Source organism: Balearica regulorum, chromosome 7 (assembly GCF_011004875.1).
Source record: "Balearica regulorum gibbericeps isolate bBalReg1 chromosome 7, bBalReg1.pri, whole genome shotgun sequence".
NCBI lineage: Eukaryota > Metazoa > Chordata > Aves > Gruiformes > Gruidae > Balearica > Balearica regulorum.
The window spans coordinates 15,052,356-15,078,060 of NC_046190.1; the positions used below are offsets into that span (position 1 = coordinate 15,052,356).

The 25,705-nt window shown below is 61.0% G+C and overlaps 2 protein-coding genes across 2 annotated transcripts; both read left to right on the forward strand.

Annotated features, from left to right (window-relative positions):
• The first annotated feature begins 25 nt into the window (after positions 1-25).
• Positions 26-6,275, forward strand: SFXN3 (sideroflexin 3). Its single transcript, XM_075758043.1, is given in 12 exon segments — positions 26-61; positions 63-167; positions 1,776-1,942; positions 2,174-2,344; positions 2,523-2,621; positions 2,889-2,964; positions 3,421-3,506; positions 3,923-4,050; positions 4,176-4,225; positions 4,381-4,430; positions 4,901-4,948; positions 5,270-6,275. Coding segments are annotated over 12 exon segments (1,098 nt in total). The 5' UTR covers positions 26-40; the 3' UTR covers positions 5,367-6,275.
• A 6,091-nt stretch (positions 6,276-12,366) lies between these two features.
• Positions 12,367-19,523, forward strand: KAZALD1 (Kazal type serine peptidase inhibitor domain 1). Its single transcript, XM_075758050.1, has 5 exons — positions 12,367-12,506; positions 14,084-14,684; positions 15,915-16,075; positions 17,409-17,556; positions 17,771-19,523. Exons 2-5 carry the CDS (start codon positions 14,183-14,185, stop codon positions 17,854-17,856), a joined length of 897 nt encoding a protein of 298 aa, XP_075614165.1. The 5' UTR covers positions 12,367-12,506; positions 14,084-14,182; the 3' UTR covers positions 17,857-19,523.
• Positions 19,524-25,705: the final 6,182 nt, after the last annotated feature.

Sequence of the window (25,705 nt, forward strand, 5' to 3'; positions counted from 1 at the left end):
CCAGGGGAGGGGGTGTACGTGTGTCCCGCTCACTCCGGTGATGCGAACCGGTGTCCCCCCCCGTGTCCCCCCCTTCCCGGGGGGCATCGCCTCCACCCCGGGCTGGCCGTGATCCCCCGGCGGGGCCCGGCGCCGCCAGCGCGAACCCGACACCGCGGCGGTTTCAGGTGATGCGCGGAGGCCGGGGGGGCCGCGGGGGGGCTGCGGCCGGGCGGCGGGGGCGGGGGTGTCCCCCCACTCCCACCGGGGGAGGCTCCGCGCTGCGCGCCGGGGCAGCACCTCCGGGGCGCCCCGACACCGGGCGGGAGGGGAGCGCCTGGGTTAGGGGCTGGGGGGGCACGGCCGGTGTGGGGACACGCACCCACACACACACACACCCCATGCATCCACACGTCCACGACATGCGTGTTTATACTCGTGCGCACGCACGCGCCTGCAAGCCCAGCCGTGCGGCCCGTGCGCACACACTCACAGACACCCACGGAGCGCCGCTGCACGCGCGTTTACGCAGCCCTGCTCGCGCACACAGGCACAGCTGTGCACACGCGTGTGCCCGCAAGCACCGCCCTATGCACAAGCAGGCGCACACTCGCACGCAGCCGCCGCGCTGAGACGCCGTGCCACGCGTGAACACAAATGCGACACGCGTGAGCACAACGTTACAAGCACAGGCGCGCGTGGAACAGGCATCAACACCCCCGTGAAACGCCGGATACGCACGGCTGGAACGGTGACACCCTTGTGCGCACAGCCACGCGCAGAAGCACGCACGTGAACACCCACGTGAAAACACACACGAACACCCGAGTGAGCGGAAGCCGACGTGCACGCACACGCACGGACACAGACACGCACGGGAGTGCTCAGGCGCACACACACGCGAGCACACACGGGCACACCCACGTGATAACGCGCGCCCACGCTCGAGTACACCCGCGCACCCGCACCCACGCGCGCAATCAGTGGGGGGGGGGTAGACGCCGCGTGCGGCCTGGCACGTACCGCCCCCCCCGTAGCCGGCCCGGTCCCGCGTGGCCCCCGCCGCCCCCCGCGCGGCGCCGCCCGGCCTCCCCCCGCCGTGGGGCCGCCCATCCCCCCCCCCCCTCCGTGACGAGGCCGGACGTCAGCGCGCCGGGCGGGAGCGGGGCGGTGGCGGCGGCGCGGGCACGGCGGGCGCTGCCCGGGAAGCCGTGAGTGCGGGGGGCACCCCTGGGCCGGGTCGTTGCGGGGGCAGGGGGGAGCGTGTCATGCGTGGGAGGGGGATGGGGAGAGGGATGCTCGGCCCGGGGCGGGGGAGCAGAGCCCCGCTTCTCGCGGGGAAGGGCGGGCGTGGAAATGGGGCTGTGCCCTGTGTGTCGGTGCTTTCCCGGGGGATATTCCGCCTTCCTCGCCGCTCCCCCCCCCCCCGCCCGTGCCTGGCAGCGGCTCTAGTCCCGAGGTGGTGAGTCCCTGTCCTCCCACCCGTGGCCGGGGTGCCCTGCTGGGGGGGAGGGAGGCCCTAACCACTCCTGGTGGCTGGTGCAAGCAGGGTTGGGGGGACTCCCCCTGGCAGGTTGCAGGGTGAGGGGAGTGCAGTGGTGGGGTCACCCCACCCACGAGCTGTCCCTTCTGCTGGGTGGGCTCGGGGGTCCCCACTCAGCTCCATTGCAAAGGGGCTCCCTGTGTCCATGTCCCCCATGTCCCCCCAGGCTGGGGGAGCTCCAGAGCTGCCCCAGCAGGGATGCGAGGGGGACACACAGGCACCACATCCCAAATAATTGCCCCCCCCCCACCAGAAGATGCCACCGTCCCTCCCTGCCACCATCAACATCCGGGAGCCCCGCTGGGACCAGAGCACCTTCCAGGGCCGGGCCAAGCACTTCTTCATGGTGACTGACCCCCGGAACCTGCTGCTCTCGGGGACCACGCTGGAGGAGGCCCGCCGGGTGGTGGAAGAATACAGGTATTGGGGGGCTGTACCCCCAGCACCACTCCAGGACAGGATATGGCCTCGGGGCCGTTCCCCAGGAGCGGGAATGGGAGCAGTGCTGGCCTCCCCTGGCCAAAGCCAGCCTCCCAAATTGCCTGGCTGATCCCCAAGGCATCTCCCAGCTCTCCCACATGGGATGGGGGACCAGGTAGGGCATGGGTGCTGGCAGAGGGTCTCCTAATGGGTGCTACCCTTACCTGGCAGGGCGGGCACGGTACCCCCAGGTCTAACGGAGGACCAGCTGTGGCGGGCAAAGTACATTTATGACTCGGCTTTCCATCCTGACACGGGCGAGAAGATGCTCCTCGTGGGACGCATGTCCGCCCAGGTCCCCATGAACATGACCATCACTGGTTGCATGTTGACCTTCTACAGGTAACTGTCCCCTCCTCACCCCAGGACCAGGAGGGTGCCTGAGGGGGTTGTCCCCTGCCTGGGCACCCTCCTGGCCCTGAGCGAGGAGGGTACGCATCCCATACCCCGCAGCGCGCCCCTGCTGTAAGAGCACGTGTGGCCTCCCCTGGTGCCACCAGCACCCTCCTCTCTCTGGTAGGACCACGCCGGCCGTGCTGTTCTGGCAGTGGGTCAACCAGTCCTTCAACGCCATCGTCAACTACACCAACCGCAGCGGGGATGCACCCATCACCCCCACGTAAGCATCCCTCTGACCAGATCCTCAGGGGTGTGTGTGTGGGGTGTGCCTTGAACAGCTTCTTGAATACTGAGAGTCATGAAACGGGATGATGAGGACCTGGTGCAGCCAGAGATGGACACCAGTGGGGCTGCCGGGGCTGGTGGTAGAGCTGGGAGAGGATCCCAGGTGTCCTGCTGCTATTGAAGGTCATGCTGTCCCTTCCTTTGTGGGGGTGGTGAGATATGGGGGACCCTGGATTATTGGTGTCACCTCCTTCTATTGCAGCCAGTTGGGGACAGCCTATGTGAGCGCGACCACAGGGGCAGTTGTCACAGCGCTGGGGCTCAAATCTCTCACCAAGGTAAGGTGGCCCTTGGCCATCACTGGCTGGGGCACCTGGACCCTCATGGTGGGTCTCCCTGAGCTCTGAGCTGAGCAGGGTATTCACCCCATCACCTGGGGCAGGGGAGAAAATGGAGGGAAGGGGTTTCCTGGGGACACCCACACAAGGTAGCCCCTCTCCCCAGCAATGGCTCCAGAGGTGGCCTGTCCCTCCACCCCACTCCATCCCCAGCTGGATCTCTCCAGGCTTCTTTCACGCGTCAGCCTACCTCCAAGGCTGGGAGGGGACGTGGGACCCCCCGGATCCCCTGGGCTGTGCAGCTTTCACGGGCTGGGAGTTGCAGGGGAGGAGGGAACGATTTTCCCCAGTGGGGCTGGGACACCCCAGGGTCTTGCAGGAAGATGGTGGCAGACGCGGGGACGGCCAGCTCTGCCCAGACCCTCTGCGTGACACGCTCCCTGCTTACCCCTCTAGCACTTGCCAGCCATCATCGGCCGGTACGTGCCTTTCGCAGCCGTGGCTGCTGCCAACTGCATCAACATCCCACTGATGAGGCAGAGGTGAGCCCCTGGGCTGGGGTGGGGTGCTTGGGCTCATGTTGGGGTTCACCAGGCACTGGTGGGGGATGGGGGGAGCAATGCCTTGGGCTTGCAGGGGACTTCCTTCCTGGTCCTGCTGGCATCCCTTACACTTTGGGGTTGGATTGAGGGTACAAGCACCTGGTTGCATCCCAACAGGTTATCGGTTAAGCCAGCTGTGAACTCCCCATCTCCCTCCAGCCCTGCTGAGGACCCACCCAAGTGTGAATGTGGGTCCAGCTGAGACCCCCCTGACCTATTACGCAGGCAGTGTATGGGGAATACAGGAAGACACCAACCTCCTTTGGAGATGTGCCCCTGTGCGGTGTCCCTGCCTTGTCCCTTGATCCGCCCCCCCGTGTGCCCTGGGGCCCCCCTCACCCCTTCTCTCCCTGCAGAGAGCTCAAGCTGGGGATCCCCGTCACAGACGAGAACGGGAACCGTCTGGGCGAGTCCACAGCTGCAGCGCAGAAGGCCATTTTCCAGGTGGTGGTGTCCCGCATCGGCATGGCAGCCCCGGCCATGGGTGAGTGTCCTCTCCTCCACTTGGGTCTGGGGGCTGCAGCCAGTCCCTGGCAGCGTGGGACAGGGTCTGACGGCTGGCAGGGGGCTGTGAGCACTGGGAGCTCATCTCCTTCCCCTCTGCCCCAGCCATCCCGCCGGTGATCATGAACGCCCTGGAGAAGAGAGCTTTCCTGAAGGTACTGCTGGTCCGGGGAGGGGAGGGTGGGCAGAGGGACACCCCCCTAGCTTGTCACAGTGCTGGCACCCCTCGGGGCTGGCACCCCATTGGGGAACAGACACCTTCCAACCCCACCTGCCCCACTGACGTGCAGCCTCTCCCTGTCCCCTGCAGCGGTACCCGTACCTGAACGCTCCTCTGCAGGTCGGCCTGGTGGGACTCTGGTAAGTCATCCTCCGCCGACGAGCATTGTCACCCTGGGCACAGACCGAGCCTGGGTATGGGGGCAGTGCTGCTGGGGACTCTGCTTGGCAGGGGGGGCAAGAGCCATCCCAGAGCTCCTCTGGGGGGATGCCAGCGCTCGGCTAGGCTGGTGTCCCCTAGGCAGGTGGGATGGAGTATGAGGTCTTGGGGCTGGGAGCTGTTTTGCTCCATCTCGACGTCTCTCAAGCCTGCCATGGGCTCTTGCTCAGCATTGCTTCTGCCCCACACTGATAGGGACAGGCTTTGCCCCACTTCAGGAGCCACATGCAGGGTCTTGAGCTTGGAGAGGGCATCTCCTTACCGGCTCATCTCCCGGCTGAGCACCCGGCACAGCTCTGGGCTGCTTCCTTGGTGCTCTGGGGTCAGGCCACGGGTGGGAGTGGGTGATTTATGCAGCCCAGCTTCTCCTCTCCATGTCTTTCCCTTGCAGCTTGGTGTTCGCAACCCCACTGTGCTGCGCGCTCTTCCCTCAGAAAAGGTAAGGATGGGCATCTTGCACACATGTGCGGCTCCCATGGGGCAGGGCAGGGTGTGCAGGCGGGGGGTGCATGGGCTCCTTGTGCTCTCTGACTCCCAAGAGATACTTTGGTTTCTTTGAGCAGTCAGAGGCTTGAAACTGTCTGCGCACACACGTCCCTGTGCACACGCAGTGGCACAGACCCAACGGTCTGTGCTGGGCTGTGGGGACGTTGTCCCCACGGGGTGCAGATGGGGAAGGGGTGGTAGCAGGTGGTTTCCCAACTTGAGGCCACCAGTGAGTATCCCCTCTCCATCCTCTGCATCCGTGTCCCCTTGGTAGCTCGATGCCCGTGAGCCACCTGGAGCCTGAAGTTCAAGCTCGGATCCGGGAGAAAGACCCACAGCTGGAGACCATCTACTTCAACAAAGGGCTCTGAACTGGGTTCCTGGGGCAGCTGAGATGCGTGCTGCGGAGCCACCAGGCCAGCGCATCGCTGAGCTTTGCCCCTCAGATCCCTTCGGGGCCGATGCCACTTTCCCTTGGCTGTCGTGTGTCCGTAGGTTCCAGGCGCTCAGCCCCGCTTCCCGGGATGCCTGCAGCCATGCAGCACTGCTCTGCGCCAAATCCTGTCCCCACACCTGGGCTTAGCCCTGCCCTGGGGACCTCCTGGCTGGCACCCCTGTGTGTTTCTCCCGTGCTCACCCCACGTGTGCCCGTAGCTGTGTGCAGTGCACGGGGGAGCGTAGGCAGTGGCACCAGGGACCTTGCGAGCGGGGATGTGGGGTGGGGAAGAAAATGGTGCTCCTTAGCTCTAGGCAGACAATCATGGTGTCTGAGGGTTGAACTTGTCTGCAGGCACCCCACATTCCCCAGTGGTTCATCAGCTGGTGCCTGGGGATGGCAGAGCAGCTTTCGGAGAAGAAAACACCCCATACCCAAAATAGCCATGGGTGAGCGATTTCAAGCGCACACAGCAGCTCGAACCCAGGAGGGGCTCTCCCAGCCCGGGTGTGTGCTCTCAGCTCACCCTCTGCTCTCCTCTGGGCTGCTCCAGGGATTTAATCTGGCTTTCTGCTCCTTCCACGTCCAGAGCAAATGACACATTTTAATCCCAGCAGAGTGTCCCCCTTTTTATTCTCATTTTAATGCCATCTCTCTTCAGGGCTGGGCTCCCCCCAAGGGGTCACTCTACCCCCTCCTGGGGTGCTTGCTTTCAGGTGGACCTTCTCAAATAGCTTTAAGTGCACTGTGGTTTCCTCTAGTTATTTTTGATATACATATAATGTACCTATATGTACCGAATAATAAAGGCAGGTTGTTTATAATAAACCAAAAGCAAAGAGAAGTGTGTTGCTTGTCAGTTTGTGTATGGTGGAAAGGGACTGCCATCGGGGTCAGGATGGGAGCAGGAGGGACAGGCAGGTGGGCTGCTGGGGTGCCCCTGTGCCCCCTGGGGCGGGCTCTGCTCCTGTTTTGCAGCCCGCTGCCTTTGCAGCGGCTCCGGGTGGCTCGGCGTGTGGTTAAGCTCATCCAGCTGTCGGGAGGGCTTTTTTTAGCACAGTCAGATTTGCACCTCACCGTCATGCAGAGGGCTATGCTAAGCTGCTGCCCTGGATGCTGCTGGTTTGGAGAGGCTGGAGCCTCCCCCCCGCCTCAGCTCTGCCCGCACTCCCACCCCCTCTTGCAGCCCACTCACAGGACGCTCTGCTTCAATCCCCAGCCCCGGGCCTGTGCCTGCCTCTCCAACGAGGGTATTTTTATCCCACTTTCTATGCACGGCTATCGGAGAGCACATGACTGTTGTCGTGGGACTCTGGCAAGCCTGCAGGCAGTGGCTGTGTCACCCACAGGCCAGGGCAGGCAGAAGGAGCAATGGATGTCCGTGCAAGCAGAGGAGGGACGGAGGCAACCACGCTCCGCGGAGCTCCTGCACCGAGCCGAGATGGAGGAATGAGAGTCACTGCAAAGCCCGAGATGGGCAGATGTAGCAGCAGGCAAGATAAGGGCCAGGCAGCCGAGAGCCACCCTGTGCCATAGCTTCCTTGGCAGGCAGGGGCTGGCAGAGGCTGCCCCCCCCCCCCGGGGTTTCCTCCCGCCAGGGGCAACCAGGAGGACACCTGCACCCGGCACCCACCCAGGGTGGGGGAGCGGATTGGGACAGACGCATCGGGTATCCGTCCCCCTCCTTCTGCCGGCCCAGGCATATTGCAAATATCTCCCCTGAGCCAGCCATTGGCGGCTTATAAATAATGCAGCCCCTCGCCGCGCAATAAGGGCTTGTCAGTAGCTATTCTGCTCTCATAAATTAAAGATGAAAAGGTACAAGGCTCTTGCCAGAAAAATGAAGACAAATTTTTAATAGCTTGCCAAGACACAGGGAGATGGAGCGCTCGGGAAAAATGAATTACGTTTTTATTATGTGTTTTATTGTGGTGTAATTGAACAGGATTAGCTGAGAATACAATATATTTCCAGGGTAGTGCAAAGAAAACAAAAATAATGATGACACCTGCCCCCCCCCCCCCGCCACCAGCCTGCGAGGGGACACCCTCTGTGTGCGCACCATCAGGGAGCTGGCCTTGTGATGCTGGCAGCTGCCAGAGGCAGAGATGAGGATGAGGGACACCAGAGGGGACAGAGGACCGGAGTGGCTGGGTCTGGCTGGATGGCCTGGCAGGGTCTGGGCTCACTCCATGAGCTCCCAGAGCTGTGGGGCCGGGGTACGGGGCAGGGTGGCACGACAGCACTCAGCCACATGGAGTTTCTGAGTGTCTTTCGCCTGTCCCTGTGTCCCCAGCTGCTTTCATGCCATCCCTGAGATCCCCTTTGGTCTGTCCCCCACCTGCACAAGCTGGCAGTGCTAGGCTGAGACCTGACAAACTCAGCTCTGTTGAGGGGCAGGTCTGGGATGCTGCTCTGCAAACCAGCCACACTGGCTGTCCTCTCCTGGAGCTGGCAGCACTGCTGTGAGCCCATAGACTTGGTTACTTTGCTGGGCTAGGGGGGAACCTGTCCCCGTGGGTCCCCTGGTTGGAGGAAAAGGTGACCCCCTGGCTGGTGAGTTTTGGGGGGCTGACATGCCCAAAGGTGACACCACTGCCTCTGCAGGGGAGCCCAGGATGCAGCAGTGGATGCAGGGGAACAAGGATGCTCGGTTCCTTCCTGAGCTGGCTCATCCCAGAGGTCACGGGCCAGTCCCCAAAAGGCAGCAGCTGGATGTCCCCAGGGGTGCTGGGCGGCACTGGGCCAGGGACATCGATTGGTCCCTGGCATTTTTAATGAGCTGCCCAACCACAAGCTTTAACCTTGCCCATAATGAGGGCGAGCGGCAGTAATTCCTACTGCCACAGCCGGCTCCCCCAGCCTTAATGAGCTAATCAATACTTGTTCTCAGCTTAATTTCCAGCTAATTGCTCTTTAATGACGCCTGGAAATGGGCAGCCTCTTGCAGGAGGGGCAGGCAGGCTCCCCCTCCCAGCGCCCATCGCTGGTGTCAGAGGGTGCTGGGGTGCTGGCGGTGGGTCACCTTCCCTGGCTGTACCCCAGCCCCTCTGGCGCTGCTGTAGCCTGGGGAAAGGTGGGCGCAGCGGACCACCGAGCTGGCAGCACCCTCTGGAGCACCCATCCCAGCTGGGGGTCTGTGCAGCCCCACGCATCCATGGCAGGCTGAGCAGAGGGTCCCTACACACCAGGAGAGTCCCCAAGCCCCTCAGGACAGTATGTTGTGGTGGGGACTCCCAGGGTGGGCTCCCAGGGGGGTCTTGTTTTGAGGTGCAGGTAGATGGCGGGGGGGGGGATACGACACGACACACACTGAGGTGGCCATGCGTTGCTCCAGGATCTGCAGGCCCCAGGTACAGGGACAGTGTCACGGCAAGGGGATGGGGACGAGGCCAGCAGCGCCCTGGAGGTGGCAGCAGAGACCCCGCAGCCTCCTGCCTGCACCGCCTGCCTGCACCGCCTGCCTGCACCTCTCGGCTGGGTCAGCCCCTCGGGCAGGGATGGCGGGCGGTAGGAACGTTTAGGGGATGCTCTTGTTTGCTGCGGGCCGGGGGGAGCCTGGCGTGTCGCGGAGCGGTGGGAACCGCGCTAACCCGGCCTCGGAGGTGTCAAAGTTGGCACGGCCGGGTCAGGCGGGGCGCCGGGCAGAGGTGGGGCATCGCCGGGAACGCAGCCCCCGCTGCACGCTTGGTTCCTGGCCCCGGGTTATACGATCTGCTCTTGGATGGGGCTGGTGGAAAAATCCCAGCGAAAACTGAGGGATTCCTGCGGGGAAGGAGCCGAGCCGCATCCCGCCCCACCGAGCCGCGGCTCCTGCGGGAGAAGGGGACAGACGGGCTGCGGGCGGGGACACGGCAGCAGCCTGGGGACCGGAGCATCCCTCGCCACTCAGCCACCGCTCTTCGGGGCCGGCATGAGAGCTCCCCCCCCGTCTCTCCTGCTCACAGCTGCAACCGTTTCCCCAAGAATTTGCTGACGGGTTTGTTCTTGGGAGGAATTTGCTCTGGAAAAGCCTGGAGAAACCTGAGCCCGACTGCTTCCCAGCGCGGGTCCTGCCTGCTGCCCATCCCTTGTCCCCACTGCGGACCCCCGGGATGTGGATGGGACCCGCTGAGAGCCACACAGCCTGGAGTTGTGCTGGCCAGATCCCGGCTGTGTCAGGCTGATCCGAACAGCAGCAAGAAATGGTGAGGAGCAGCAGGTTTGAGATGAAACGAGGGAGGTTTGGTTTATTATCAGAATGAAACCCCCGTGGCCCCAGGCAGTGTGCTGGCAGCACTCCTGTCCCAGCATCTCCTGGTGATGTTTGCTTCTGCCGTGACATAACCCACATTCCTGTCCCCACCAGCCTCAACGCTGCTCGCCAACCCTCCCTGATATGACGTGCGTTGAGTCACTTGGCCCAGGGCTTTTTTTCCAGGGTGGGTTTTTTTTCCTTGGCCTTGACCGCTGGAAGCCCTAGATCCCCGTGGGGTGGTCCAGGAGATCAGCTCAGGACAAGGGGAGAATCAGTGGGGCTAGGAGCAGTGGGGGCACCCTGGACCTTGCTGTGACAGCTCTGCCATCAAGGGCACATCCTGATGACAGAGCTCTGGAGGAATGCCACGGCTGTGGGTCTGCTGGAAGGATCCACAGACTCCTGGCTTCAGCGGGACCATCACAGCAGGGGGAAATGGTGATGGGGAGCAACCTGCTAGGGAGGGAGGAGGGGGCTTTGATGCTTGAGGCTTGCTGCACCTTCAAAGCCCAGTTTCGGGAGCTTCACTGGGCTCTGGGCAAGTGAGGAGAAAGGAGGGATAACTGGCCAGCACAGGTGGGGAGCCAGGAATGTGATTTACTCCAGTGCCAGGCCATACAGGGCTGTGACCACCCTTTGCCCCCCAGATCCGCCCCCAGCAACTAGAGCCGCAAGTCCTGGGTGCAGCTGGTGGTGCTGATTGAATTGAGGGGTGATTGAGCACAGGTCCTTGTTAAGCACAGGTTAGATCTTCCATTCGTAGCTGTTACTATTTACTAGCACATTCAATAGTCTCATTAGGCAGGAGGTTTAATTACCTGCCAGGTTTGAGCTCCATCTTGTTTAGCTGAGCTGAGCTGCCCATGGCTTCCAGGTGCTGGGTTGTGATGCGCCATGGCTGGAGCTTTCCCTGCTCAGATCTGTGGTTGGATTTCATCTCTGGCCGGGGGATCTCCATCCGGAGACATGGCAAGTGGCAGATGCTGCAGTGATGCTCAGATGAATCCAGCCACCCAGAGGCCATGGTAACCGCATGGGGACAGGGACACACTGGGCACTTGGGTCACAGCACATGGGAGAAGGAGCCAGGGCTGGAGTCCTGGTGTGTAGGGAAGTACAGCAGCAGTTGGGGCCTGTCCCCCCATGTCCCCCTGCCAAGGGCAAGAGAAGCAAATAACCAGGGACCATCACTGGCCCCACTTTTCAGAGGTGCCTGGGATTTAAGTGCTGGCTCTATTTCTGTGATGTCCAGGAGCTGTGTGGGCTGAAGGTGGCATCTGGGGCCAGGCTCACCCTGCTGCTTTGCCCCCGTGTGACGCAGGGGCAGGCAAGGGTGCCCTTTGGTGCAGGGATGCCCAAACACGCAGGTGGTGCTTTGTTTCAGGGTGGGGAAGCAGGGCGCAGCAGGGGCCGCCCAGGGGGCTCAGCCCCCGCCCCGGGTCACCTACAGCCTGTCTCCTCTCTGCTCAGGCTCTGAACCAGCTCTGGGGGTTGCGGGTAGGGAAACCTCAGCCCTCCCTGACTTTTCCCCCGCTCCCAAGGCAGCTGCAGCCCCAGCTGCTCGGCAACTCACGGATGTGAGGCCTGAAAACTTGTGGCACGCCAGGACGGCACTCGATGGGCCGAGCGAGGGGAGCTGGGGAGGGAGGCAGCCCTGAGCCAAAGGGCTGGGGGCCACAGAGGGGGAGTGGGAAGCGAGGCTGAAGGCAGAGCCAGCAGGAAACCCCCCTCTGCGGCGGGGGGGGTGGAGGGGGGAAGTTGGCTGGGAAAGGCAGATTTAGGGGGGCCAAAACCTGGTGCATTTTCTGTCATTAGCTGCGGCCGGCTTCACAATGTGACTGAGTGAAAGTTGTGGAGCCCGGAACAAATTTGCAGGAGGGTGTTGGAAAGCAAAAGCAGATTTTTGCAGCGTGGTGAAGGAAACCAGATCCTCTGAGGGGTCCTGCAGCAGCTTTGCTTTGCCTCAGCTTCACTGGGGAAGCAAATCCCACAAATTCCTTGCCTGGAGGAGCGGAGTGGGCTGTGGGATCCCCCCGGCACAGTGGCAGGAGCAAGATGCAAATGCACAATGTGTTTTTGATGCAAAGGCGTGCTGGGTCCCCCGCTCCTCAGAGCCTGGGAAACTGAGGCAAGGAGCAGTGAGGCAGCTTACTGGGGGGCTCCGGACCCCCAGTTGTGTGCACATGAGTTTTGCACTGCTGTGACGTGGAGCAGCCCCACCACTGCTCCTGACAGCTCCACTCCAGCCAAGGTAATGCCATTGCTTGCACCCCAATACCCCCTTTGTACCTGGCTCCTGGGGTGGGGTGAGTGCAGGCATCCCCCAGGAATTTTCCCCCCATTTAATTACAGCAGCTTCTTAGTGTTTCAGCCTGTGTTTCCCACCCAAATTACAGGTTGAGAGATGCTTTTGCCTACTTCTCCAGCCATGCCCACCCCCGGCTTTTTCCTTTTCATTCACTTCTCCCCACGGACCCCTGCAAAGCTGGTCTCTGCCCCCTCACCCTGGCACCCTCCTACCCCAGGGCATCAGCCCAATACATGGCTTGGGGTGACCCCAGTGTCGGGGTCTGTGGGGAGGTGCTGGTGTCGGGGGGCCAGAACGGCAGAGCCCTGGGGCCAGGGTGCAGTGGGTGGCAGGACCCCGGCAGGGAAGGGGTGCCGGGTCCCGGTCCAGGGGTGGGCCGGAGGGGGGCGGGGGGACTCACGTTTTGCTGACATCACGGCGGGTGTCGGAGCAGCCGGGGGCCAGCAGTCCCGCCGCCACGGCCACTGCACACCCGCGCCTGCTCGCCAGTGGCCCCCCGAAACCTCCGCTCCCTGGCACGGGCACCTCCGGTAAGTGGCTGCTTACAGCAGGGTGGTTCCCGCCGGGGTCTTTCGAGGGGGCCCCAGGGGACACCGTGCACCTTCCCAGGACTCAGCCAGGACCCTCAGAGCCAGCCCTTGCCTGCACCCCAGACTTGGGGAGCCAGAGACCAACTTTGCAGTTATCCCCCCCTTCCCTGGCCCCCACATCCATTGGGGGCTGGAGCCTTGCTCCGTACAGCCTGGGGTAGGGAGGGCTGGGAGGGGCCTCAGGACCGGGACCCCCTGCCCCTTTCCACCCCTGGGGAGCTTGGTGGTCTCCACTAAACGGGTCAAAGCTTCACAGTTTGTTATCCAGGGGGTGTGCGTGTGTGGCCTTGCAAACCCACCGACCTGGCCATCCCCATCACCCCAGCTCTGGGCTGCGTTAGTCCCAGAGGGTGGGGGGTCTGTAGGGTGCAGTTGAGGGGGCTGCAGCAAGCCCTTCGGTGCTGTCCCCAGCAGGAGGGGAGGGGGCAGCCCGGTCGCCTGGGTCCCCTCCCCAGCCTGGCTCACTTCTGTTGGGTGCCCCAGAGGCAGGGGACAGTAATTTCACTCCATCTCAGGGAAAGCAGCCAGAGTGTAACTGGGGGCTGGGGCGTGCTCGTAAAAGGGTTCAGTTCATCATCATGCCCTCAGGGATGGGCTCCAAGATCCCAGGTATCCCCCCAGCAGGGATGGGAAGCCCAGGGACAGATCAGGCTCTCTGCTTACCTGGGAGGTAATGCAGGCTTGGGGTTTGGGGACAGGGATGCCACTGTGCCGGTACAGGCTGACCATGCTGGGCCTGCTTCCAGCCCACTGACTGCCCAGTTATGCGCTGAGTTCCCCTGTGCTCAGCCCGTTGCCTGTGAGATAACTGGGGGGTTCACAAAGCTCTCTTAGGGGGTGTTCCAGCCCCTGCTTGGGCAGGAAGTGCCTAAAAAGAGGGGTTATGGTGCAGGGAGGGGAGGAGGACAAAAGCCAGGCATGACTGGGAGCATCCTGCTGTCTCGGCTCCTCTCGGCTGGCTGCCTCCAGCGTGGAAAAAGCCCCTTGTCTGCAGGATCAGCCGCTCCACTGCGTTTGTCTGGATGGTGACAGAGGAAAAAATGGCTCGTGACTCTTGCAAAGCAATGGGGAAAGGAAAGGGGCACCTGGCTGGGAACAGTTTCCCAAGAGGAGCCAAGGAGCAGGGTACAAACCATCTGAGCTATGACAGTGTGGAGCAGCCTGTCTAGCCCCCCGCCAGCCCCATGGCTCCCTGGGCCGTGGTGGGGTCACAGCAGGCTGGGATCTGCCTGCTGGGCTGTCAGGGAAAAAGGATGAAATCTGGTGAGTCTGCGGTCAGCAGCCTTATCCCACCAGAGGATGTTCAGCGTTCCAGGATGGGAGCTGGTTGAGGAGCCTGGCAGGAGTCAGGGAGCCTCAGGATGGGAAGGACATGGCAGAGGGGCTCGGGGTGAGAGGGGCTGGGACCAACCCACCCCTGCATATCACACAGCACTGTGCTCGGGGCAAGCCAGCCAGGAGCCAGAGGGGTGGGAGATGGTCCCTGCACTGGTAACACATGTCCTCCCTCCTTGCAGGCCAGGATGGCTGCTCAAATCTAGCCAGGGAAGCCAGGGCAGTGCCGGAGATCCCTGTCTAAGTGATGGTGGGACCGGGATAGAGGAGCTGCCGTGAGGATGTCAGAAGCCAAGACCCTGAGCTCCTCTTGCCTTGTGCTTTCCTTGCTCTCCTTGCACTGGGGTTTGCTCCAGCTGGGCCAGGCTTTTCCCAGCACCTCCAACTACCTCCAGCGGGGCTGGCAGCGGCTGCTGGAGGAAGGGGAGGGCTGCGCTGAGTGCCAGCCGGAGGAGTGCCCGGCGCCACGCGGGTGCCTGGCTGGCACGGTGCGGGATGCCTGCGACTGCTGCTGGGAGTGTGCCAACCTGGAGGGACAGATCTGCGACCTGGACAACACCAACCACTTCTACGGCAAGTGCGGGGAGAACCTGGAGTGCCGACTGGATGCCGGGGACCTGCGGCACGGAGAGGTGCCTGAGCCCCAGTGTGCCTGTGTCTCCCACCTGGCCCTCTGCGGCTCCGACGGCAAAACCTACGCCCAGATCTGCAGGTTCCTGGAGGTCGCCCGTGCCCACCCCGACACCAATCTCACCGTGGCCCATGAGGGTCCTTGCGAGTCAGGTAGTGCCCCCAGAGCGGCTGTGCAGGCAGCAGGATGGATGCTCATACCTCTGGGGAAGGGACAAGCAATGGGGGTCTGGCTTAATTATTTCACCTGGCAGCAAACCCACGGCGTCCACAGGGACACGGCAGCGCTGGGGGCTGCACCACGGAGTGACAGGTGCCCCCCCAGTCCCTCCACCGTGGTGCTCCGTGGCAGCCCCTTGCAGATCCAGTGCCTGGAGAGGTCTGGGAGCAGCTTTGCCAAGTGGGAGCGGGGTTTATGGGAAGCAGCAAATCCTGCTGGAGCAGATGGGGAAGTTCCAGGGAATTGTTAGCAAATTCTTGGCAGCAGTGCTAGGTTCACGCTGGCCTGGCGCTCCCGAGAAGTGCAACTGCCTCCTGCAAATGGAAACCTGGGTTGGTTTGACTCGGCTGCATGATTTCCATCTCCTGTGTAAAACTCAGGAGGAGGCTGGGGGGACAGGCAGTGGCAGGGACGCCGTGCCCCAGCCTGCACAAGTCACCCAGTGCTGTCACTACAGCCCACAGGGCGTCAAGGTTGACATCATTTTCTGTGGATCATCATGTCCTTGAGTTTTTCCCCCAGGTATATTCAGAAGTGAAGGCTTTCCCTTCACCTCTGGCTCATGCTATGGGCCAGATCCTGGAGCATCTGTGGGTAGGTAGTCCTCACCCCATCCCTCCAAGGAAAGGATGTGGGACCTAGAGGTATTGGCTCCGTACAGCAGCCGGAGACCTGCTGGTTCCCTTAATTGCTGGCATGAGCCTGGTGCCAGAGCAGAGGCCTCATCCATCCCCATCAGCCTCAGGGATGAGTGCCCTTTGGCCTTTCCTCCCGCAGGAGGAGCATGCTCTGATTGCACAGAAGAGCTTTGCTTTGTGGCATTGCTGTTACTGAACTGTTCCTGCTGCCCGTGCGTCCCTGAGCATCACTGCACAGATGGGGAAAGCAAGACCAGGAGGGATGGTAACCCCCCATGGGCCAGAAGGGCAGGAGAGGGAGCCCTCAGTCCTGGCTGTGAGGAGGGACTGTGTCCTGGGGAAAGGTGAGGGTCTGCCATAGGTGGGAGAGGAGAGGGGCATGGGAAGGGTCCTGGCATCTCTACGTGAGCCAAATGCTCCCACCCCAGAGGGGACTAGTTCAGACCAGCCCAGGAGAGCTCTTGGGACCAGCCAAGGGTGGGACCCTGTCTGAGCCCAACCTGCTCTCCTGTCCTCCCTCCCCAGAGCCCCAGATTACTTCTCCTCCCTACGATACGTGGAACGTCACTGGGCAGGACGTCATCTTTGGCTGCGAGGTCTTTGCCTACCCCATGGCATCCATTGAGTGGAGGAAGGACGGCACAGAGATGCTGCTGCCCGGAGATGACCCCCACATCTCTGTCCAGGTGAGTGGTGTGCCTGGGATGCTGGGTATACGGCCCTGGGGTGACTAAGCCCCTCCCAAAGCTCAGGGGCAACCAGACCTGAGGATGGTCATCCTCTGGGGGTGGCCAAGCCTGGCTGCCTGGGGATGAGAAAGGGCGACTGGAGCCTGCACACCCTGAGGAGTGGCTGAGCCAGGGCTGGTGTCTCGATAGTAGGAGCCTTCAGCATAGCTCTCTTCTGCAATTTTCTCTAATAGTTTTTGAATGTATGAATATTTTTTAGGACCTGCAGAGTCCTGTAGCAGAGAGTTTCCCTCCTCCCTGGCTTGAGTTTGCCCTGCCTGCTGGCTTCACTCACAGCCCCACCAGCAGGGCTGGAGGAGAAGATCTCCTGAGGTGCCTTCTGGCCTGGGTTATCCTCTGCTCCCACCAGCAGACTCAGGCAGTCCCTGCCCTTTTCTGCCCCTTGCTTTGAGCAGGGCTCCCCTCCCAGACCTGCTAGCCCCAGAGGTTGGCATCCTATCCATGGCCAGCCCCAAATATAGTGCCCAACTGGGCGTACCCAGCCATTAGAGGGTGTGGGCAGAGGCACAGGGGCCGCGGGAAGGAAACTGTTGTGGGATGGACGGGGGGAGCCAGGGGAGTAGGTGGGACGTGGCACCGTTGCAGGGTGACGTGCTGGTCCCCCTCCGTCTTTCTGACCTTCATGTTGCCCCATAGCCTGTCACAGGGTCTGGCCAAGGACCTTCACCCCAAGCAGGGCTACCCTGCCTGGCTGGAGGAGACTCAGCTGTCCTCCACCCCTGGCTACCGCACCATAATAGCAGCCTGCAAACACAGCTGCAGCCCAGCTGGGTCACAGGAAAAGGTTATTTCTTGCTGGGGACAAACAGAAAATAGCATGGTTGGCGCCAGAGCAATCCTGGGACCTCACTGCCTGCCAAAACAGGGGATTTGGGCTCCTCTGAGTCATCCCAGGCTGGCTGTTCCCGTGGCATAGATACCCGCTTGCTTCTGCCACCCTGCAAAGCATTGCCCCCAGTATTCTCCTGCTGTTTGGGGATCATGGTGGGACTGGGAGCACAGCTGGGAGCCCAGGGCACGTCTGTAGGGTCCTGCCCAAAGCAGGGCTCCCAGGCCCTCCTGGGGGCAAGAAGATGCCCATTCCCCCCACCTCCCCTGGGCAGTGAGAAAAGGGGGGACCTGCTTCTAGGTGGTCTGCGCCTGCCCCCAAGTGGTACTTGGGTGGGGGGGGACAAAGTATTTCCCTGGGCTTGTATCCCCCTTCCCATTCACCCAGTCCCACACGTGGCTTTTCTGGCTCCACTGTTAACCAAAATCCCCCACCTTACAGTTCAGAGGCGGCCCCCAGAAATACGAAGTGACGGGCTGGCTCCAGATCCAGAGCGTGCGGGTGACAGATGAAGGCACCTACCGCTGCTTCGCCAAGAACAGGGTTGGGGAGGTGGTGGCGTTAGCCAGCCTGACCGTCTTCACGCCGGGTGAGCACCGTGTCCTTGTCCCCACGCTCTCATGGGGACGAGGGAAGGGATGTTTGGGCAGGGCGCACTGCTATGGTGGGAGCTGCTGGTGCATAGGGCTGTGCTGGGGATGGCCCAGCAAGCTGCCATGCGTGGTTTGGCTTTGGTCCTGGTAGGGAAGGGGACAGGCACTGGGGGGGGACAATGTCACATCGTCCCCATGCTGCCGTTTCAGATCAGCTCAACCTGACAGGCTTTTCCCTGCCGAAGCCCCGCACGACGCCTGAGGACTATGGGGAAAGCGAGGAGGACTATTACTAGCCCGGAGATGGGATGTCTGGCTGCAGAGATCACCTTGCCCACTGTGGGCATACCCAGGGGTCGGGGACATCTCGGGAACAAGCATCCCCCCAGCCCAAAACTCCTTCTCTGAGCAGTCCTGACACAGTGGCCTCTTTTTTGGGGTTGAGGGACAGGGTGACGCATCCATTTGCTGGGGGTGCTCAGGGAGGGGGGGTCCTGCTGGGGAGGGGACACCGGCTGGTTGGTGGCGCAGGGCTGGGACGGGGGAGACTCTGCCTGGGGCAGGGTGGGTCTGTCCTCCAGCATGGAGCGGGGATATGGTGGCTGGTGGGACACTGTGGGAACAGCCATGCCATGTGTGACAAGGACTTGGTGCTGGGGATGGAGGTGGCCCCCCCCCGGGAGGGAGACCAGGGCAGGGACATCTCTGCCCTGTACAAACATTTTGGGGAAGCTGGAGCAGAGGACTGGGACCTGGCTGTGACACCCAGTGTGTCACCCTCAGGGCTATCAGTGTCCCCCAAGGCAGGGACAGCCAGTCTTCTCCTCAGGACCTGGGGAACTTGCTGCCAAAACGTCCTTCTTTCCTGGTTTGTTTTTGAACAGAAAAGTAGTGATTTGAGGAAACCAGACACTTGTGGTTTTCAGTGCTATCTTTGCTCCCCTGGACAACACTGACCCAACCACCCCTGTGGTCAGAAACACTTTTTCAACCAACTTTGTGCTTTCCCTACCAAGCAGCTCTTTACTTTGCCATTTCAGTTAATGTTAGTTAAAATATACATGTAGGTCAAAACCCACACAGACCAGGTGACTGTCCTCTATCCACAAGGATTATTCTGGGAGTGAGGAAGAGGGCAAACGCTGTGGATGCTACCTTGTCTGTTGTGGGGGTGCTTGGGTTGAGGAGCCTTCCTGCCCATCCTGGTGCGGGTCCTGCCCCTCTCACCTCACATGGGGATGAGGGTCCCCAACAGACCATCCCCTGTGCGGTGGGGATGCATCAGGCTGGCTCTTTGCAACCCTGTCAGTTTGGGTCCCATCCTGCCTCTGCCCATTTTCATTCCAGGGTCCTGTGCCTGTGACACGGAGATCTGCGCCCAGGTGACCATAGCCCTGCCAGCACGGACGGGGCACAGCAGCTCTGTGCCTGGCTGGGGAAGGACAGGGAGGCTCCCATTTCTGCTGGAAACGCTCCATTTTTAAAGAAAACCCACCAGCCTCCCAGAGCTGGTGATTTAGAGCAAATTGCCATTTTGGGGGAGGATGAGAAGGAAGCCCAGAGCTGCTCTGTGCTGCTCCGTGCCTGGAGAAGGCTGGCAGGACCCTTCCCACGAGCATCCCAGGGCTGAGCTCGCACTCAAGGGGTGCTTTGCCACCCAAACCACCAACATTTACAGGACTTCTGAGACCATGGACCAAACCACCCCTGGTCACTCAGTGCCAGCTCCAGGGAGGTCTGGAGCTGTGGCAGGGAGCCAGATCCCAGGAGGAAGGAGCTGGCTTGTCCCCAGGCAGGAGCAGGCAGGATGCGACGAGGCTGGTGGCTTGGGTGCTGTGCTGCTCTCCTTCCCCCCCTTTTTTTTTTCTTTTTTCTTTCCTTCCTCTTTCTCTCGAGAGCTGGCTCAGATGATGCAATTACGACATTGAAACCTGAACAAGCAAATAAAAGGGATTTGTCTGGAGTTGGCAGCGGAGCAAAATTCCTGCAGCCGGTGAAGCTGGGCCAGACCTGGCCCCGGTGCCGCAGCCTGACGGGGTGCAGCCGGCAGCACTACCGCTCTCCTTGCCTTCCTGCCTGCCTGCTGGGCTGCCTGCCCTCTCTAGCAGCAAGCCCCTTCTTGGCTGGAGAAATGCAGAAGCCACCCGTGCCTCAGTTTCTCCTTCCAACAGTGTAATAGCATCCTCCTGAGGCTGCTGCATCAGAAGTGGAAGGTGTTCAGAGGGACCAGGGACACAAATGTGGTGATGGGTGTTATTTTGGTTTTTTTGGGATGAAAAATGTGCTTTCAGAGAAACTGGGGCGTTTTCACCCATCCTGATCCCCTCCCCATTTCACACACAAATTGGCTGGTGGAACTGGGCCACGCTCAGGCTGAGGCTGCCGTGGGGAAACCCGAGAGCATCCCGGCGCTTCAGCCGACGAGAGCCATTCGCTGGGCTCCCTGCCGGTGCCCGGGGCTGGCCCCCAGCCAGGGCTGCCATGCCAACCCTCCCCAGGGCCAGGCTCACCCTGCCCACCCTGCCCTCGTCGGCAGGAATCCAGGTCGTACTGGGTGTGGGTGCAGTGCTGGGCTGACTGGGGGGGTGGTGGGTTGGATGGGTCGGACCCCCATCCCGGGCTCTCTGTGTGCTCTGCAGGGAGATGCCCTGCCTGGGCACGGGTGCGCATCCGCATTTTGGCCTCAGCCTTTGCCCTCCTCAGCTCCGCACCCAGTCCCTGTGGTACCCCCCGGGTACCTGGCAGGTGATGCTGTCAGCTCCCGCTCCTGCCCTGTAGGGAGGGCAGCGGGGATGTGGTGGCTGACAGTGGGGGAGCTTGGCCAAAATTAACCAAACCGGGGGCTGCATCTCCCAGGTTCCCTGCATGGCAGCGTGAGCGAGGGCTGTCTGCATCGCAGGCTGGCAGCTTGGCCCTGCAGCAGGGCAGCACGGGCACTCTGCTCCCCCGGAGACAAGGGGTGGCAGAGCAGTCCCAGGGGCACGAAGGGGGCTGGTGCCCCCTCCCCGCCCCCCCCGGCCCGGCTCCCAGTGTTGCCATTTCTGGCCACTTAAAAATTAAAGGAGCCGATATCACTGCACGGCTGGAATCGGTCACTGCCACAGAGCTTAATTGAGGTTATTTGTTGGCTCTAAAAACGTTTGGTCAGCTCTGCCACCAGCTGCTTGGATGCTTCCCACAGCCCCTGCCCCGAGGAGAGAGTCCCCCCGGCTCTGCTGGCAGCTGATGCTCTGCTCGGCTCCGGGCACCTGGAGGGTCCTGGGGACCCAGCCAAACCTCGCCTGGTGTCACTGTGGGGACAGAGATCATGCCACAACAGCGTGCAGTGCCAAATGCCTTCGCTGACTGACTTTTGAGGCGGTTTCTTTCTGGGGGCAGCAGGGGCGGAGGGGCCCCCGCGGCTCCTGCCAGCCCAGCTGCCTGAGCTCAGAGCAGCAGCTCGGCCCAAATGTCAGGCTGACGTCAGGGATGGGGTCAGCTGGACCGGGAAGCGCTAACGTGGCTGCTGGCCCCAGGCATGCACCAGCCTTGGCATCTCCCGGCCGCCCAGGGTGAGAAGGGGTGCAGGCAGCTCCTGGGGTACCAGAGGTCACCATGAGGCTGGGGACCAAGAAAAGGGGGCTCGTCCTGCTGGCACCCAAAAGACCTTAAAGACACATGCTAACAGAGCCAAAACTGTGCAGTTAAAAACCCACTGGACCCCAGTCCCTGCAGGGACATGCACAGGGCTGGCCCTGTCCTGCCACCATCAAGCGTCTTGGCCACCCCTGTTGTGTGCTCACAGCTCTGGCTGGTAGGGGGGAAATTCAGGTAAAGCAGCCCCCCACACACACCCCCCAGCCTCCAAAGCAGCTGCTTTCTGCCCCAAACCTGTGGTTTGTGTCACACCCAGCCCCTGCTGCAGGCTGCCGGTGGGACCTCAACTCTTCCCACTGCTCCAGCCTCCAGTGCAGGGACATCATCCAGGTCCCCAGACCTCTCCAGGGACCACCATGGGCCAGGAGGTCACCGAGGTGATTGATGGCTGACCCAGCGGTGACACCAAGGTGCCCTGCTCCCCAAACAGTCAACCTGACACCCCATCCTTGCACCCCCTGATGCTGCCCAGAGCTCACCTGGCAGCAGGCACCTAGAGCAGCTACCTGGCCATAGGGTCTTGTGGTCTGCAGGGAAACCACCAGATCTGGCAGGTAAATAGGATCCAGCAGCGAAAGCACGGTATCTCTGTCCTTCCCTGCCCTCGGGGGTGCCAGGACCTGCCCCCACCCTGGGCCCAAGCAGGAGGCACATCTGCACCTCCATCCCAGAGTCCAGATTTGGGCTACTGGCATGATTAGCCGCTAAACAGTGCCATCTCCTGGCAAAGCCACCGGCCATGCTGAGCCCTGCCACTGTGCTGGGTCATCGGCAAAGGCACATGGGGCCTTGGGCACACCTGAAGCACCTCGACACCTCAAATCCAGCCCTGCCTGCTCCATGCCCTCCTCTTGCCCCTGGCAGTAGCTCTGCCTTGCTGGGAGGGGCGATGCCATCCCGAGGGACATGGATGCTTGGATGAAGACAGTTTCCTTCAAGATGCTCACAGGAGCCAGAGTGTGCTCTTGACACTGACTTTGGGTGGCTGTAGCAGGCACAGCTGGGATGGGGCAGAGCTTGGAGGTGTTCAGATGCTGTCCTGGGGTGCATGCTTTAGACCAGGGCTGCAAAAATGTCAAACCCCCTCATGGTCACCCTGCTGGTCCCCCTGTACCATGGGTATCACCTGTGGGAGATGGATGGCTTCTGGCAGGGGACTCAGCCAGCCTGAGAAGAATGCTGGTCTCTCCTGGATGGAAACTTGCAGCGCTGTAACCTCATCCTGCTAACAGGTAAACTGAGGCACGGAGCAACCAGGCATGGGGAACTCAACCAGAGCCAGGGAGACAAGCAGGGCAGAGTCACCAGCTACACCCAGGACTTCTGTCCCTAACCTATCCCCATCTCTGGGGGGTGGCATTTTCCCTTGTGCCCACTGCACAGCACATCTTCGCACTGCTATGCTGGTTCAGGGAGAAAATGAAAAGACCAAGACCACTTCCCTGCCTCCACCCAGCACTTACGCCATCTGATAAACAAAATGGAAATAAATCCTCCTGCGTTTGCAGCAAATAGGTCTCTACGGGGGGTTGCTTTCAATAATTCAAATGCCGTTGCAGAGCAGAGCCCACGCCAATGGGTTTTAATAAACACAGCCATAATGTGACATGCAATTTATTATTAAGCTTAAAACAGGAAGCAAAGAGTTTAATAAAAGCACCAGGTTCCCCATATCAGTCACAGCAAGCAGGGGAGGTGCTAGCTGTGGGGGGACGCTGGCCGAGCTGGCTGCCGGGGCAGGTAGAGCCGGGTTCGCTTTGTCACGCATCTCCCAAGCTGGGACCGCAGGGACCCCGGGCAGGGCACGGAGATGTGAGCCAGGCCAGGGGGAAATGGGGATTATTGCATGGACAGTGGTAAGGCATGAAACGCTGCCTGTTCCAGGCAGCTGCCTACACCCTGCCTGCTATACCCCCTACAGCTGCCCAGCCATCCAGGGCAGCCTTGGCAGAGCTCTGCCCTGGCATTGCAGCATGCTTGTAAGGGCAGATTAAAGCCTTGGTCTTAGCCCCTCTCCCCCAAGACTTTCTTATCCACATCCCTTCCTAACTCAGCTCCACCTGGGCAGCCCTGCCCTGCTCCACCCTCAGTGCCTCTGGGGCTGCCTTTAAAAGCAGGGGCAGCTGAGCCCATAGGGATTGTGTGGCTGTACAGGGTGAGGTGCTGCAAGGGCATTTGAATGCTGACTGTTCCCCCAGGGATCTGGCTTTTTTGCCTCTTCTCCTTGGTTTTGCATCCTAGCAGCACCCTTCCTCTTTGGGAAGGGTTCTAGCAAACCATGATACCTTCTCTTGCGGAGACCAGCACAGTGGCTGAAAGAGGGGTGAGAGGAGGCATGGGGACTGCCCATGCTGGTCCTCTGTGGAAATGGAGTTTGTATGACTACCCTGGCCTTGAGGAGAGGCAGTTCCCTGGATGTAAGCTTTGCTCATGCTATATTAGATAGCAGGGAATCCCTTCTTCCCCAAGGCTGTGGGAGATGGTGGCTTTGTCCAAGTCCAGCCAAGGGATAGCCCAGGGGGTCCAGGGCACTTTGCAGCTCCTCCCAGCAGAGCAAGTAGCCTCCTATCTTAAGGAGGGCTTTCCAGCCCAGATAAAGCCATGCAGGCAGCCTCCTTCCTCCAGCTTGGCTGAAGTGCTGGCAGGGCTGTGTGTGGGGCAGCTTTCACAGGCTCTTGAGCTGGTGTTGACAGCAGAGGGTTTGTGCTGGGATTGATGTTGGGTAACATCCTCTGGCTTCTGCCAGCACCGGTGCCTTGCTGGAGCCTGTAAAAGGCTTTAGCTTGATACTGGTTTTTTTTCCTGTGTTTGCTGAAAGCTCCACTACCTCTGGCTTTAAAAAACAAAAGGCTGCTGATGTGACTCTCTGCATATCCACTACCAAGGCTGTGAGTGGGATGCTGCACCTGGATCCAGTAAAGGGATATGGTGTCTTGCCTGTCCCCCTGAGGTGACTATCCCTGGACAGGGCCATCAGGAGTGGCACGAGCCCAAGGAGGGCTGTAGGGTCTCCACAGCTCTCCCTGTGAAGGAGTTGGGGGGGGTCTCCTTGCAAGGCAGATGGGTTTTGGCCTTCACTCATGTTCAACTGGAGGAAGGACCTGCCCTTGGTGCTATGAGGGGATGGTGGTCCTGGTTATATCTCAGCTCATGTGCTCATCTGATGTCCTGTGTGTGCTCCCTGTCCCAGCACAACTCTCTTGGGCTGGGCTTTCCCCTCTGTGTGGGCTGGAGTGTGGGACTGGGGTCTGACCCCATGGAGAGAGGGGGGACGAGCTGGAGCAGACAAATAACCTGTGCTGGGGCACAACCTGTAGAGAGCACAGGTACCCTTCAGAGAGCGCCTGGGACAGGTTATCTTGGAAGCAAGGAGGTTCTCAGCAGGGACCTGCCTTATCTGAGTGCTGGTTGCTGTCTCTCCTCGCAGCCCTTTCTGCCCCAGGGCTGCTCTCTGTCACTTCTCTGCTCTGTAACAGCCGGAGGCAGGCGGAAATGGGAGCCCCTGTGCCTGGTCCCTGCCGGAGCGCGCTGTTTCGGAAGTGGAGGGGTATCTGGCTTGCAATTACTGTGCCTTTGACTTGGCAGGCCTGAAAGTGTGAGTGATGGGGTCTCTGCAGAGCAGTCCCCGAGCCCCAGTGGGTTGGGAAGTGTTCGGACCCATCAGCAGCCTCCCTGGCTGCCTGGGCTCAGCTGGTTTAGGAATGTGGGAGGGGAACATGGGACAACCACTTTGGGTTACTAGTGAATACCCCAAAAATTCCCTTGGCTGGATGCCCACATCCAAAGCACAGCCTCCCCTTTAATAACCTCCCTCTCCCAGCCACTGCTGGGAGGAGAGGCGGAAGCAGTGGGAGACGCGCATCTCCCATTCCCACTTGCCCTTCTTGCTTTGCAGCTGTGTGTTGCTGTGTGCAGTGGAGGGCTGGGGTGGCTGTTCAGCATCTCTCCAGGGCATCTGCCGGAGCCACTCCTTCCCTGCCAAGGAGAGCTCAGGTATGGAGGGGGAAAAAAAAAACAGAAAAAAAATCTGTTCTTGCATCTTGGCTGGGGTCAGTGGGACCAAGAGGGTCTTGGGAGTCCTGATCTGAGGTATCCTGCAGCCAGTGGATTGAAGCCCCCGTATCTGTAGTTAACAAACCATCAGCCACTAGGCTGCTGGGGTTGCGAGATGGGAGCACCATTTTGGGAGGGAGGATGCTGCCTGTCCTGTCCAAGGATGGAGGAGCCAGAAACAAGTGCTGCTGATGCCAGTTCAACAGGGCTCACTTTCAACATGGGGAGAGGGCTGAAAGCATCGAGCATGTTAGGATGACATCATCGTCCCAAAACTCCAGCTCTCTCGTACTACCAACTTGCCCTGGCCCTGGGGAAGGAAGGGTTAAGCTGCAGGTCTCGGCAAAGCAAGTGGTCTCCAAAAAGCCAGCCAAGCTACCCAAGTGCTCAGCCTCCCCTCTGCCCCTACTCTTATCCATCTCTCTTATCTGCCCTGGGCAAGAGCAGGGCATTTCC

Bases quoted from the DNA above. Each gene is read 5' to 3' on its own strand.
- KAZALD1 (XM_075758050.1), top strand. From the start codon at position 14,183: ATGTCAGAAGCCAAGACCCTGAGCTCCTCTTGCCTTGTGCTTTCCTTG. The intron at 14,685-15,914 runs GTAGTGCCCCCA...CTCCCTCCCCAG, and splicing joins TGAGGGTCCTTGCGAGTCAG to AGCCCCAGATTACTTCTCCT. The intron at 17,557-17,770 runs GTGAGCACCGTG...CTGCCGTTTCAG, and splicing joins CCTGACCGTCTTCACGCCGG to ATCAGCTCAACCTGACAGGC.